The sequence below is a fragment of the Chinchilla lanigera genome, unplaced genomic scaffold (genome assembly GCF_000276665.1).
Source record: "Chinchilla lanigera isolate Chin_1 unplaced genomic scaffold, ChiLan1.0 scaffold00025, whole genome shotgun sequence".
Taxonomy (NCBI): Eukaryota; Metazoa; Chordata; class Mammalia; order Rodentia; family Chinchillidae; genus Chinchilla; species Chinchilla lanigera.
This window is the reverse complement of record NW_004955426.1, coordinates 26,947,746-26,962,059: the sequence shown is the minus strand read 5'-3', so window position 1 is coordinate 26,962,059 and position 14,314 is coordinate 26,947,746. Positions and strand designations below refer to the sequence as shown.

At 35.4% G+C, this 14,314-nt stretch overlaps 2 protein-coding genes across 4 annotated transcripts in view; one reads left to right on the top strand and one right to left on the bottom strand.

Annotated features, from left to right (window-relative positions):
- The first annotated feature begins 220 nt into the window (after window positions 1–220).
- On the top strand, window positions 221–11,057 carry Sepp1 (selenoprotein P, plasma, 1). 2 transcript variants are annotated; one of them, XM_013514989.1, is made up of 5 exons: window positions 221–379; window positions 3,478–3,693; window positions 4,410–4,622; window positions 7,629–7,746; window positions 10,166–10,759. In XM_013514989.1, exons 2-5 carry the CDS (start codon window positions 3,491–3,493, stop codon window positions 10,757–10,759), a joined length of 1,128 nt encoding a protein of 375 aa, XP_013370443.1. In that variant the 5' UTR covers window positions 221–379; window positions 3,478–3,490. The 2 variants fall into 2 exon arrangements, with proteins under 2 accessions (XP_013370443.1, XP_005386312.2); XM_005386255.2 differs by having other exon boundaries at window positions 226–379; window positions 10,166–11,057.
- A 574-nt stretch (window positions 11,058–11,631) lies between these two features.
- The window catches only part of Ccdc152 (coiled-coil domain containing 152), a 51,126-nt gene continuing 48,443 nt past the window's right edge, over window positions 11,632–14,314 (bottom strand). For both annotated transcript variants that reach the window (XM_005386253.2, XM_005386252.2), the window contains exons 8-9: window positions 12,237–12,320; window positions 11,632–11,796 (exon numbers count right to left, since the gene is read on the bottom strand). In XM_005386253.2, coding sequence (XP_005386310.1) covers window positions 11,674–11,796; window positions 12,237–12,320 — 207 coding nt within the window. In that variant the 3' untranslated portion in view covers window positions 11,632–11,673. The remainder of the gene's footprint in view (window positions 11,797–12,236; window positions 12,321–14,314) is intronic.

Below are 14,314 nucleotides of genomic sequence, written 5' to 3'. Positions count from 1 at the left end.
GCAAATGTTTTTCCCTATTATATTTTGGAAAAGAACAGGACTCACAGGCCCTCTCTACCCTTTGCACTTCCTCTCACTCCGGACTGTACCATTAAATCCTAAATACTGGGGTGATGAAAACCATAGGGGATATATTTATAATTGTTGAAACTCTTTCCTCCACTTCATGCATGGCAGGACTTGGTGCTTTCTTTTAACTTAACAGTAATTACAATTCAGGGACTAGCTCTGTTTGCAAGAGACAGCACTGGACTTTGGACTATAGCTGAGAAGTGAAGTAAACAACAGGACTATAAATACCAGCGTTTCTCACTGTGCCTTTGTGGAGCAGCCCCAGAAAAGCAAAGAGAAAGGAAGCAAGCTGATCTGAAGGGGTTGCGTAAGTAGGAATTTTGTTTTCCAATTGTTGATTCCTTTAGTTTGTTAAATATTTTTTTGAATGTGATAGAAGATATTTTGCCTTTTCAATAGACTTAGAAAAAGATGGGTAAGGAAATAAAAATAATAAGGAAAAGAACAGAAGATTCTGAGCTCGGGTGTGGTGGGTAAAGTTCTTAGTGTGCACAGCTGACTTTTATGTTGGTGTCTGTCCTGCCTTCCAGCACGGCTGAGCATAGGGGAGCTGGAGGAATCCAGCACTTTCACTCTGCGGGGGTACAGGCAATGTCATTTGAGCAAATTTAAGTACTTCCCGCTAAAAGGCAAAGTGAAAACCAACAGGAAAAAAAGAACATGGTGGATCTGTAGAGACTGAAATATGCTCATTCTACAGTGCTGTGGAAATGTCTAAGGATATTGTGAGCAGTTTCAGAAAAACAGGTGGTGGGGGTGGTGCAGGCTCTGCCCACAGTGCCACCCTCAAAGGAATTAAAATCCATGTCAGAATGTGGTGGTCTATGCTGAAACAGAAAATTTTGTATTTTAAGTGCAGAATGGGTCTTCAGGGGATTGAGAAACTTTCAGATGCTGGCCTGAAGCCTAGAGAAAATAGTTTCTGAATAGCTTGCATTTTAGTGGGAAATTTTTAAAAATGTAGGTCTACATATGGCCAACTAATCTGTTTTTTAATTGAAAAGCTATGATATTAGTGAAAGTTACAACTACTTTGCAATTATTTAATGTTTCCAGTAAAATCCAATTTTGTTATTTATCCTTGTTATTTTTATACAGCTGTTTGACAACTATAATTAAAACCAAAAGCTTATTATATAAGTTATTTCAAGCAAGTAAAGTTGAACAGCCTATTGATTACAATGGCAGAGGAAAATCTGAAATTGTGAATTCTTTAATCCACTACTGATGGGTTATTTTACCAGTAGAAACCTAATTGAAGGAAATAGTCTTTTCATTTATATTTGTTCTTTAGCACCTGAAACTTTGCCTCATAGCAAAGTTAAAATATTAATTGCTGACTTTATGATGGAGGTTCCATAAAGTTACATTAATTCAGTAACTACTGAATTAATTTTTGTAGTTGAGAGAGATCAAGTCCAAGAGCTTGTGTAAATTTTTATTTTAGAAAATGGACATTTTATTAAGAAATAAAATAAGTTAAATTATTCTGATGATCTCCTTGCCATCTTAGGGAATAAACAAAGTTGGCTGTCTTAGTTATTACAAGATGATCTACCTAAAAACTATCAATATGTTGCAGAGTAGCTAAGAGGTTTTTGAACTGACAGAATTGATTAGAATCGTTTCTCTGTTATTAATTGCACATGTGATCACAGATAAGATGTTTAAACTCTCCCTTAGCCAAAACTTCGACTGCAAAAGGAGTAAGAATTAACTGACATGAATACAAACTGCTTAGTGCTGCCTGTATATAGTTCTATAAATGTTCAATAAATGATAACTACAATAAGGACAACTGTGTCATCAATGTAAATAGCATCCTAAAGAAATTCTCAGATTTAGTACAAACATATCCTTTGGAAAATCACTACATTTTTTTCAGGATTGGGGATCAAACTTAAGGCCTTGTGCAACCCAGGCAAGTACTCTACCAGTGAACTATATTTCCAGACTTAAAATTATAATATTTAAAATATTAAAATAGTTGAGATGGATTCAGTGGTCATCCCCCCTCCCTTCTTCACTCTCTCCATCTCTTTTTTGGGAGGTTAGACTCTTATCAAGTATCCTCTATAAGTAGATATTTTGAGTTGTTAAATAACATGCAAGATAATCAGATTTTTAAGTTATGTCCTCTGGAGTCTGGTTTTAGCTTTCTACTCATCTTTTAATTCTGGGCTTATTCCAGGTCTTGTTAGCAACTTCCATCCAAAGAAAGGTTTTTGCTTTTTAAAAATAGTAGATCAGTGCCTAAAAATGTACTGACTTCCTAGTTTTGGAGTTTTCCGATTTTTCTTCACAGACTCCTACATCAAAGTAAGCCTGGATTACCTGTGTGGAATTTTTCTTTGCTTATCTGTGCTGAGTGTGTTCCTTTCATTATCACTTCTCTAAATGCATCTTTTTAAAAAAAAATCATCCTGCTAAGAGAGCTGGCCTTAGTTTGGGGGATATTTCTGATCAGTATTTAATATTTTAACTTATCTGCTCAAAAGGGGACTCTTTATGCATGAATATGCTGTCTAGTTTTAGGAGTTTTCTGAAAGTAGTAGTAGCCCATAATAGACTAATTGACTATAGATTTAGTGAGCCTTAAATGATATAAGGAGCAATGATTTCTGATTCCTCCTGGCCATGTTCTCCCCCACCTTGATATTATCATGGGTGTGGAAGTAATGATATGATAGATAATCTTATATTTTGAAAGGTTAAATTCCTGTAATAGTTAACATGTAGCTAAGCTTTAAGGTATAAGAAATGAAAGGGAGCTATATCCAAGGTATTTATTCATGTGGAAGGTTTGAGTTTCAAGTGCTAACGGCCCAACATGAGCAACATTCACTTTGGTAAACTGCCCTCAGGACGAGTTCCTTTCTTCTTGAGATCTTTCTGTGCTGGTTTTTTATCATTTCTGTAGAGAATTTCCTACTTCCTTAGATATTTTACTTCCTTAGACTCTGAGAGATCAGAAAGAAGTAGTCAGAACTTGGTATATCACAAATCAAAGGCAGATAGTGCTTGCAGAATGTTATGTGACTATATAAACAAAAGTCTGAACATTTAAAAAGATATGTACCTTCTGGCAAAGTGCATGGCTGGCTGATAAGGCAAATTTCCATAGCATGCTTACTACAGTATCTTGCTAAGCCAGGTAGTTAAATGTTTTGATAGCTTCCAGGCCTCTGCCTGATAACTTCCTCTTTATAGAGTTTTAGTGTTCATTACAATGGCATATTGAGCCCAACAAAACGGAGGCAGAATGCATGGGCTACATATTAAAAGAAGTAGAATGCATGGGCTACATATTAAAAGAAGTAGAATTATTATCTGCTGAGTCTATAGAAGTTCAGTTATGACTGTAAAGTTATCTATGAAGAAGGCTACCAGTTTTCTCTTTTATAGGTCAACCCCAGCAATGTGGCGAAGTCTAGGGCTTGCCCTGGCTCTCTGTCTCCTCCCTAGTAGGGGAACAGAGAGCCAGAGCCAAAGCTCCTTTTGTAAGCAACCCCCAGCATGGAGCATAAGAGATCAAAATCCCATGCTGAGTGCCACTGGCACAGTGACTGTGGTTGCTCTTCTTCAAGCCAGCTGATATCTGTGCATTCTGCAGGCATCCAGGTAAGAAAGTCTTTTTGTGGTTCAGAATATATTTCAGGAAAAGCTATTAAATACACACATACATATATACTTAAACTACAAATGGAAACAACATACCGGTTAAGTCACATTTTTGGAAAAACTGTATGTATTTGAATAGAATAAATTAGAAAAGACTAGGAGAATATATACCAAAATTTTATGGTTGCTTTCCTGTGATTACAAACACTTTTTATTTTGTGGACCTATATTTTAAACTTCCTACTAAATATGCATTATTTGTGTAATGAAGATGTTTTAAAATGAACTCCTGAAAATGTGACATTTATAAGAAGAGATTTTTTTGTCAAAGTAACACGCAAACTACACTGGCTATCAAAGGTCTTGGATCACTTAATAAACATATATCAAAATAATTGCCAGATTTTTCACCAAATTTTCAACATTGTTTGAATTCTCTATAAGACAAATTTCAAAAATATACACTTCATAAGATTAATTTGAGGACTAAATGAGCTAATGTTTGTGGGAGAAGTTAGCATAAAGTTTTAACTGAGCACATTTTAAATAATTCTAAAAAATGAAAGTTTCAGAATCTTGTTACAATGTAAAGAACAAATATAGGTCAGTCAAAACTAATGAATTTCACGGGAGAAAAAATTGTGAAAGGAGAAAAGACCTCTAATCAAATTACATGAGATTATTCATCTTATGTATTTTTTTCCCAAATACCTTAGATTTGAAGACCTGCGAGTAAAACTGGAGAAAGAAGGCTATTCTAATATTTCCTATGTTATTGTTAATCATCAAGGAATTGATTCTCAGTTAAAATACATACACCTTAAAAATCAAGTTTCTGATCATATACCTGTTTATCAACAAGAAGAACACCAAACAGATGTCTGGACTCTCTTAAATGGAAATAAAGATGACTTCTTTATCTATGACAGGTATGTACCCATCCTCACTCAAATTAGATACATGTTTTGTATTTATTTACTGTCATCGCATATAACAACCCTCTTTATTGTTAAATGTAATGCCATATTCACTTTTCATCTCATATACTCCCTCATTAACATTTAGAAGTAGTAACTATGAGTTGAAAAAAGAATGTGTTATGTACATGTACCAACTCCCCATAAGGAATATAATCATTATGTACTGTAAACATGTACTAATAAAAAATGAAAATTGGAAAAGAGAATAAAAACTAGTTTTAAAAATATTTTCATCTTATTTCTGTAACTCCATATTCTGCTGTTTTTTCCCATCTTTCCTTTTCTTTCTCCTCCTCGTTCATTTTCCTTCTACATTCTTCCTGTTTATTCCATACATGTGTGCATTACTAAGGTCACTGAGGTTTCCGTCTCCTCACACTGCATGTTCTGCGTGAGCAATCTCATCTATTCCTTGACTACAAATACATGTTCTGATAATCCTAAATTCAAAGTTCAAACACAGTGACTAAACTCTAGACCTGATATCCACTTCTCAGATACATTCACAAACATTGTAAATTCAGCTATTCAAATCTTGACCCATTTTCTTCCCAAGTCTTATCCTACATTAACCTGTGTGTTATATAAAGCAATTCTTTTGGGGGATAATAAAAGATTTAAAATAAGACATTTGTTTTGTTTTATTACCAAATACTCAGTTTCAAAAATAAGCCCATTAAGGAGCTTGGTTTCCAAAGCTTTAAAATGACTGTTTTGAAGGTCAGGTATGTAAAAGTGTTTACCATTCCGATAGGTAAAGAACACTGAGTATACATCTCTCTCTCAACAGGTAAACTGACATTCTGGTTACATAAATAGAAAGATCCATGTGTACTTTATCTGTAATTCTAATCCTGGTATTGTTCAGATGAATACTTTCACTGTGGCATTTGTTTATAAACATTTATAAATTTAAAGCTAAATACTTGCATTTCTAAAGTGAAGTGCGTATTATGGTTGATACATTGTGTCAACTTGAGAAGTTTAGAAGTTTAAGCAATTCAGCAGGACGTTTTGTAAGCATCCTCATCCTGTGTTAAGAGGAGAGCACAGGGATGGTGTGAGTGCTACACCCACTCTTGGGGGTGGTAACCTGATTACAATATAAGTGAGAAAAAAGCCTCATTGCCTCTCCCTTTTGATCTTGTTGCTTTTGCTGTCTTCTATGTCCCTCAGCATGCCACCCTGCCTTGGAACCAGCTGATTATGGACTGAAACCTCCATAAACTGTGAGCTAAATAAACCTTACTTAATTTTGGGAACTGGGTATTTTGTCTCAGCAATAAGAGAAAAGTAACTAAGACTGTGTGTTAATCATTTAAGCATTATTTACATGAATTTATTTTTGATTCCATGAACAAATAAAATATTCATATTTCAAGAGAACTTCCCTACATATATTATCTCTGTATTTTCTCATTGCTGAGACAAAATACTCAACACTCCATATTAAAGGAGAAAAGGTGTATTTAAGTGTGGGGAGCAGCTGAGCTGGAGAACCCCCACACATTTGGGGCTAGAGGAAGGCCAGCCCCTGGAACGTGGAGCACCAGAGGCGAGCCATGTAAATAAGCTGTTGGGACTAGAGCAAGGCCAGTCCAGCACGGGCCTGGCCCTGGTGTTCCTCTACACAGATAACTCTGAGAGTGTTTCTCTTTTAAAGTTCTCAGCAAAACACTGAGACCTTGCACTTTCAGCCTCATTGCACACTTTTCCTCTTTTTACTGTGCATACATAAAGACACAGACCATCCTGGATTGTCAGTGCCTCTCCATCAGAGAGGTCAAGTCTCACCCAGCCTCAGCTTTCCTTTTACTATGTGTCTAGTTCTTTCTTAATCTCCCATCAGCTCCTCTGAACCCCACTGGATGCCTGGGGAGAGGCATCTCAGCTTACAGTTTGTAAAGGTTTCAGTCCATAATTGGCTGGCTCCCAGGTTATGGCAGGCAGAAGGCAGCAAAGCAGAGAAATAGCAAGTAACAAGCAACCACAGCAGTCTTCTTTCTTTCCCTTATATTGTATCCAAGCTACTCATGTCCAGGGAGGGCCTTCCCATTATCCACTCCCAGAACTATACCCACCCAATCAGTGGACTAATCTAGTGATCTCATACCCTTAATCCCAGCATCACACACTTAATCCCATCATCATGCACTCTAAATCTAGCCACCTCTGAAAAGTCCCACCTATGAGGCTTAGCAGGGACATCTAGATACAAGCCATAACAATCTGCCATGAAAATATTCTTGGTGATTTGTTTTCTTTTGGCTCATTATAATCTGGTGAGTCAGACTCTGCTTATGCCTAAACATATCTTTTTAATATTACATTTCACTCTTTCAGGCCTCTGAACTTCTAAGTTAGTTATAAAGCCTAGCACTTTGATATTTGCATAAAGTCTTATACACTGGATAGAATATAGGCAACAAGGAAATTTCAATTCTACCATTTCTGAGGATGCCAAGTGTTATAATTCCAATTCTTTCACTGTGCTGATATTTTTGCTGCATCAGATCTATTTTTCAATAAATGGGTTACTTGCCAAGACTTGGGGGTTTTTGGGTGTGGTATAATCTCTTATTCTGTGACATTTGTGCTGTCTTAGCAGTTATGAAAAGCTCATGTTCCAGAGTATATATAAGTGTGGCTTGGGATGTGGTAAAATTTATAGGTAAATTACAAAATTATTTTTGATTGGGTGACTATGACTTTTTTATTTAGTGACAAATCTGGATTTCAAAATGTTAATATTAGACCCACTGCAGTCTGATCTAGTACACAGTGCCTGGGAGTTCCTTTGTGAACTGCATCCAAGGAAATTTACTGAAGATGTGAAAGGGTCTTAGTTGTAAGACCAGTAAAACTAAGTGCTTATAATACCTATCCCAAACAATGTATGAGTAATGCAAAAATACTGGATAACATTGTATTTTCCCCACTTCCTCTGTCCTTCAGATGTGGTCGTCTCGTATACCATCTTGGTCTACCTTACTCCTTCCTAAGTTTCCCATATGTAGAAGAAGCCATTAAGATTGCTTACTGTGAAGAAAAGTGCGGAAACTGCTCTCTCAAGGTATGCTGTTTTTCTCAATTATTTTTACTGGGAGAAAAGAGGAAATGTTTTGGGAGCTATTTAAATAAGTTAGTGTTTCACAATCAATTAGCTATACTACAACTAAATAATTTTTATAATTACACACATTTTCTGTTACATAATGTATACTTTAAAACATTTTAAAAATCTACGTTGCTGCCTTTATCTGGAAAGGTTTTGGAAAATAAAAATCAATCTAGATTATCACTAAATGATATTGTATGAGATGCTCAAAGAATTTAGTAAACATATAAAACTATATTATTGTAGTAACCTGAACATGCTCACACAAATACATAGCAATAGCAAAGCTTACCCAAGGCAGAACTTGCCAAGGAATTAAAACCAGATAACTACTTAATTTACTAAGGCTACATATCCAGCTATTTCTGTGAAGTCCTTATACTACCTCCCCATTTTTCAATCTGAATTATTGCATTTACTTGAAAACAGAGAGTTTTCTACTACTATTATTTATTCCTTAATAACCATGAAATAATCATTCCTTGTTATAAGAAGCACTATATTCAAATGTTTAAATAAAAGACAACTGATTTTAATTTCTATAACTGGGTGTTTTTCCTTGTATTAAAAATAAAATAATTCTAAGCCATGTTTCCATAATAGGGTGACTGGCAAAATTTGAATTCACATTTAAAACAATATTGTATTCTATTTTTGAGCAGTACTTTCATATATTTCCTAGCTCTGAAGAAAGGTACCTCAACTTTTAACAAATCACTTATCTTTTTAGTTGGTAGTGAATGCAACAGGTTAATTATGTCATTTTTTCACATTTTATTCTTATAAGAACCCCATGAGAGTTATTTTCTGGTGTTAAAGTTGAGAAGATGAGGTAATGCAAATAAAGTACAGGGTGTCTTCCTATACCAGTTACTTAAATGCCAGTTGTATGGCTCTGTTATATTTCAAGATTATTTCTATGCTGTGCAATTTATAAACTACCTATAAATAAGAATAATACATGTATCTAATACTTTCAAATCAAATTGGGATTTTTCAATGTCATTGTTTCCTAGGTGCCATCAATTATATGACATATTATTTAACATAGTATTAAGAAAAAAATGCTGGCAATTAAAGTAATACACAATGCTAAAACACCAATAGGATATACTCTAATATTAGAATAGTATCACAAAATATAGTCAGATATACTCTAATGTTACAAATAGTATCATAGAATATAGTCAGATGTTTCCTAATGTTAGAAATAGTATCATAAAAGTGTCATAGAATCAATGAAATATAGTTAATAGATTTTATGAAAGTAATTAGGCTGCTACAATAGATATGTGTTTAATAATTGAACACTTGATTGATTAACTGATTGCAATACTGGGAATTTGGGAATTGAACTCAGGGCTCTGCACATGATTGGGAAGTGCTCTACCAGTGAGCTATATGTATAGCCGTTTTGTTTTGACACAGGGTGTCTCTAAGTTGCTCAGGCAGGCTTTGAACTTGATTCTTTTATCTCAGCTGGGATTACAGGTGTGTGCCACCATGCCCAGCTTTGAACATTTTTTTTTTGTAATTTTATAATTATATACTAAATTCTCATTTAGAAGTAACTCATAAATAACCAAAAACTGCACCCCTCAGTAGCTATATGCAAAAAATCCAGTGGAATTTAAAACTGTTCAAAACCTTCAAAATATTAAGCCATGCTACTTAGTAAGTCTTTGAGTTCTCAAGTTGATTTTGTAATTTTATTTACAAACCAACTTTAGGAATAATTATATTAATTATGCTGATATAGAGAGGCCTTGAATTTGTTTGTGGATACCACAAAACAGTGAAGACTTCCAATTAATTAAGGAACTAGTGACATGCAGAATGGAAGATTATGGTCAGTGAGAAAGGGGCAGTAATTTGCTACTTTCACCTGACAGAAATACAATAGATATATTAGTAAAGCTTTGGTTGACTTCGAAACATTTCTGGCATATGTCAAAATATGAAACAGAAACAATTTAAACAATTTTATTGGCTTTCTGGAGTTAGCAGAGAAGCCAGTTTGCTCAATGAAACAGTATTAGAGTAGGTACACTGTTGACACAGGTGTGAAAGATTTCATGTCAAATGATTTTTCAATTTGTTAGTAGGTTGACTCCAATGCAATCTAAATTCTTTCATCAGGTTTCTTAGTTCTGCTTTTGCAGATAAATATAGTAGTTTGGCTTTCTTTTAAGCCTTTAGTAAGAATTCTAGGTGTTGAGATTAACATCAGACTTCTTTCATTAATATGAAGGTAGAAGAAAGCCAGATCTATCCTAAATAACTAGTTGGAAGTCCATACTGTTAGCTCTATAAGTGATTTTTCATGAATTCCTGCCAAATGCATATTGGTAAGTGCTTTATAAATGTGTTCCAGACTCTTGAAGATGAAGACTTCTGTAAAAATGTATCTTTGGCTACTGTGGTAAAAACAACTGAGGCTCCACAGCCACATAACCATCAAAACCAACCTCACAAGCAGGGGCATCAGCATCTTGGGAGCAGTGAACTCTCTCAGAATAAGGAACCAGGAGCACCAGATAATCCTGTGCTTTCCCTTCCGCTAGGCCTTCATCAGCACCATCAGCTCAAGGGCCAAGCCAGGCAGGGTCACTCAGAGAGTTGAGATATACCACCAGGTGAAAGTTTACAACTTTCACTAAGAAAACTCTGTCAAAAGGGGTGCAAAAACCAGTTACTGTGTAAGTCATCCAAAGATTCACAATTAGCTCCTAGAAGCTGTTGCTGCCATTGTCGACATCTGATATTTGAAAAAACAGGGTCTTCAGTCACCTGCCAGTGTGCAGAAAATCTCCCATCTTTATGCAGCTGTCAGGGACTTTTGGGAGAGGAGAAAGTCATTGAATCTTGTCAGTGTCGATTGCCTCCAACTGCCTGACAAATAAGTCAGCAGCAGAAACCCACAGAAACCAACCGTGACTGAAGTTGAAAAAATATGGCACAAAAGTGAAAATGACCTTCAAACTAAATATTTAAGACAAGATACACTCCCTAAATCAATTTGCAGACACAATTTCATTTCCAAAATTTTATAAACTACTTAATTAGTAAATTAAAATAGGAACTGGATTATGCAAATATGGAGAAATCTTCTAGATTGGTTTCTAAATTTTATGTCATAAAATTTTTGACCCAAACCACATTTTTATCATGGAGCAACTGAAAAGTGATTGCACCTTTTGGTTAATATGTCTTTCTTGCTCTTTTTTCAGTATTCTATTTGCATTAATGAGAACAGAAACATAAACTATGACCTAGGGGTTTCTGTTGGACACTTAGTAATTTAGAATGAAGGAAGAACAACAAAGACATGTTTTCCATTTTTTCTTTACTCATCTCAAACCATATTATCTTTGTCTTTTTAATCTTACATTTTAAACTGAATAAACATTTACAGAAAGAAGTGAATTTTATTTCTTAACACATGAATATTTTGCTTAAAAGGCATATGTCATTTTTAAATGTCCTTTAATTTTTCTATACCTAAGACTCATATCTTGATTTTTACATAAAGTCTTTGTATCTTATTTTCTTTATCTATCATTATATAATACTTCTGAATTTTGAATGGCTATAAAGGAAAAGAAAGAAATGTCTATCTTTAGACTGCTTGGAGAGTATTTCCATAGTCAATGATGGTTTAATAGGTAAACTAAACCCTATAGACCTGAACTTCTTTATGGACAATACCAGTAAGCAAGAATGTAGTACATGAATGGCCAATGTATGGATCTGTCTAAATAAATTCAATAAAAATCTTTAAAGTGTCTCCTTTTTATTATTTAGGCTTATGTTGAAAATGGAAGTGAATTTTTCAAATGCTTTTTAAAAAGTAAATACTAATTAATGAATTTATTGTTATATTCAAAATCGTCTACGCTTAAGGTGAGAATCTTTGCCAATAGAAAGGCGCTGCTCCAAATCATGAATGGTATTACGAAGAAGTGCAATTTCCTTGTCTTTTTCTTCTCGAAGATGTTGAAGCTTCTAAATGCAACAGAAAAGAATTTGTTAATGCAATTCATAAATAATAAGACTAAGTACAAAGAACAACAATTAAAAATTACACATTGGGCTTATGCATGTATTTAAAAATATACCATATTTTTATTTTTTTAGTTTCTTTTTGACACAAGGTTTTATTATGTAATTCAGGCAAGCCTTGAACTCAAAATGATCTGCCTGTAGTGGTTTCCCAACTGGTGGAATTATAGGCATGTGCCACCAGCCACCATGACAGGCTAGGATACTTTATTTTGAAAGGTCTATAATTTCAGTTTTGTGGGACTTAATAGGATGAAACCAGTTTATGGACACAAAAACAAAATCTTCTAGACATAGTATTAATCAACATATGAATTTCTATAGAAACACAGTAAGAAGATATATTTTCTTAAGTAATAGTCATAGGATTAAAACTCACATACCCTTCTGTAGATACTTTGTGGGGAAATAGTAGCATCTGGATAAGCTTTTGATTTAGTCTGAAGTCTTGCTAGTTTGGCATCGAACTGAACCAAGTTTAAAAAGAGAGTTAGAACATTCCAGTTCAACAACTAGAAATGCTTCTATAAATGTAAATATAATCGATGATATCCTTTGACATATACTGTATAATGTAAGTACATTTTTTATATAACAGATGATTAAAAAACCATTAAGAAACCATTTTCAAAAAAAGCAAAGAACATTCAGACAAGGTTAAATACGATTGCATTTTGCAATTACCTGGGGAGTTTTAAAAACGTACCAAATGCCTGGGCACCTTACAGATAGTTGGGGATGGCTAGCATCTTTTTCTCAAAGTAGGTGATCTTATCACACTGACAAGGTTGAGGATCTAGTTTAACTTAAAGGTAGATAAAAATATTTTCACATTATTCTGAGTGTACTTTTGGCAAGAAAATGTAATATATAATAAACCATCATAGGAAAAAAACTCACATACCCTTCTGTAGAAATTTTGAGTCTAAATAATATAATCTGGTATGATTTATTTATTTAGTTTGAATTTTTCCTGATTTGAGTTAAGTTGAATTAAAAAATGTCCAAAGGCCATTTTTACAAGCAAATTATTTTTGCACAATATGTTAATAAAATTCATGTCTTCAGGTTTAGTGTAGTGCATCCTCTGTCAGGACTAAGAATAAACTCTATAGGACATTGTGTTCTACTTTGACAAGAGAAATGGATAGTCATAATGACAAACAACAAAGAGCTCTGTATGCCAAATAACAGACTTGCGCTAGACCAGTGACGAGTCTCAGATAACAAACAAAATACAAATTCCCAGTCAGTATAACTTGATAGTAGATCTTGAAACATGGTCTACTGTATTTCATCTGGTCATCTAGCCCTCTCTGTAGTTTATGGGTACACTTGGCCAGAAGGAGCAGAAGTAGCAAAAAGACTAAAGTCAGTGTAAGTTCCCTTTCTCCCAAATGATTACACATGATACCTCACCAAGCACTCCAGAAATATCAAAGGTCCTGGAAATAAATAGTAAGCTATCTCAAGTAAGACCTGTGATTTCTATAAGACAAGGTAAAGTGAGAGTCAGGGTGGAGGAAGCCATGAAAGAAAAATGGAAAGGGAGTTTTGGTAAAATCTAGTAAAAAATCACAGAGTATATGTAAATATTGTGCAGCCAATAACAACAAAAGAGTGACATACTCTGTGTGCCAGGCACAGCCAGGAGATACTGGCTCAGAAGGCCCACAAACTGCTAACATCGGGGTTTGCATTTGGGCCCACCAGTGTGTGCCCTGCACTGCCTAAGGTATTAGATCAGACAGTCCACAAACTGCTGACACTGATTTTGCGTCTGGGCTTTGCACATGCCCTGACCTCCTGGAGGACATAGAAACAGGTGGTCCACTATGTGATCACCACCAGTGCAGCCTGTGTCTGGTTCCTGCATGTACCCTGAACTACCTGAAGACATGGAAACAGGCAGTCCACAAACTGCTGACTCTGCGGTTCGTGTCTGGGCTCTGCTTGCCCTGAACTGTCTGGGGACACAGGACCAAGTGGTTTGTGATCACGCCACCAGTGCAGCCTGCTTCTGGGTCATAGGTGTGCCCTCAGCTGCCTGGGGACACTTGATCAGGCAGTCTGGGATCTGCTGACATTGTGTTTCATGTCTGGCATCTGGGAGAACTAGGTACATTCCACCAACCACTAGAAGACCCCAGAGTGAGCAGCCCATCTTGGTGGCCACTGAGAGGCAAGTCTGACCACCAGGAAAACTAGGGACACTAGTGACCTTTGCTGAGCTGCCAGGAAAGAGGGAGCATGGGTGCTCTGCCTTTGGCATCAAACATGACAAGGACTAAAATGCAATCTCAGAACCCCACCCCACCCACAGCAAGTCCAGGAGACATCCACATAGGAGAACTTCATAAACACACTCCTGAAATTGCTGAAATGATTGCAATGGAAGTAAAGAAACAACTCCATCAGGCCATAGAAGACATCAGATCAGAAATAATCTCTCAGGTAAAAA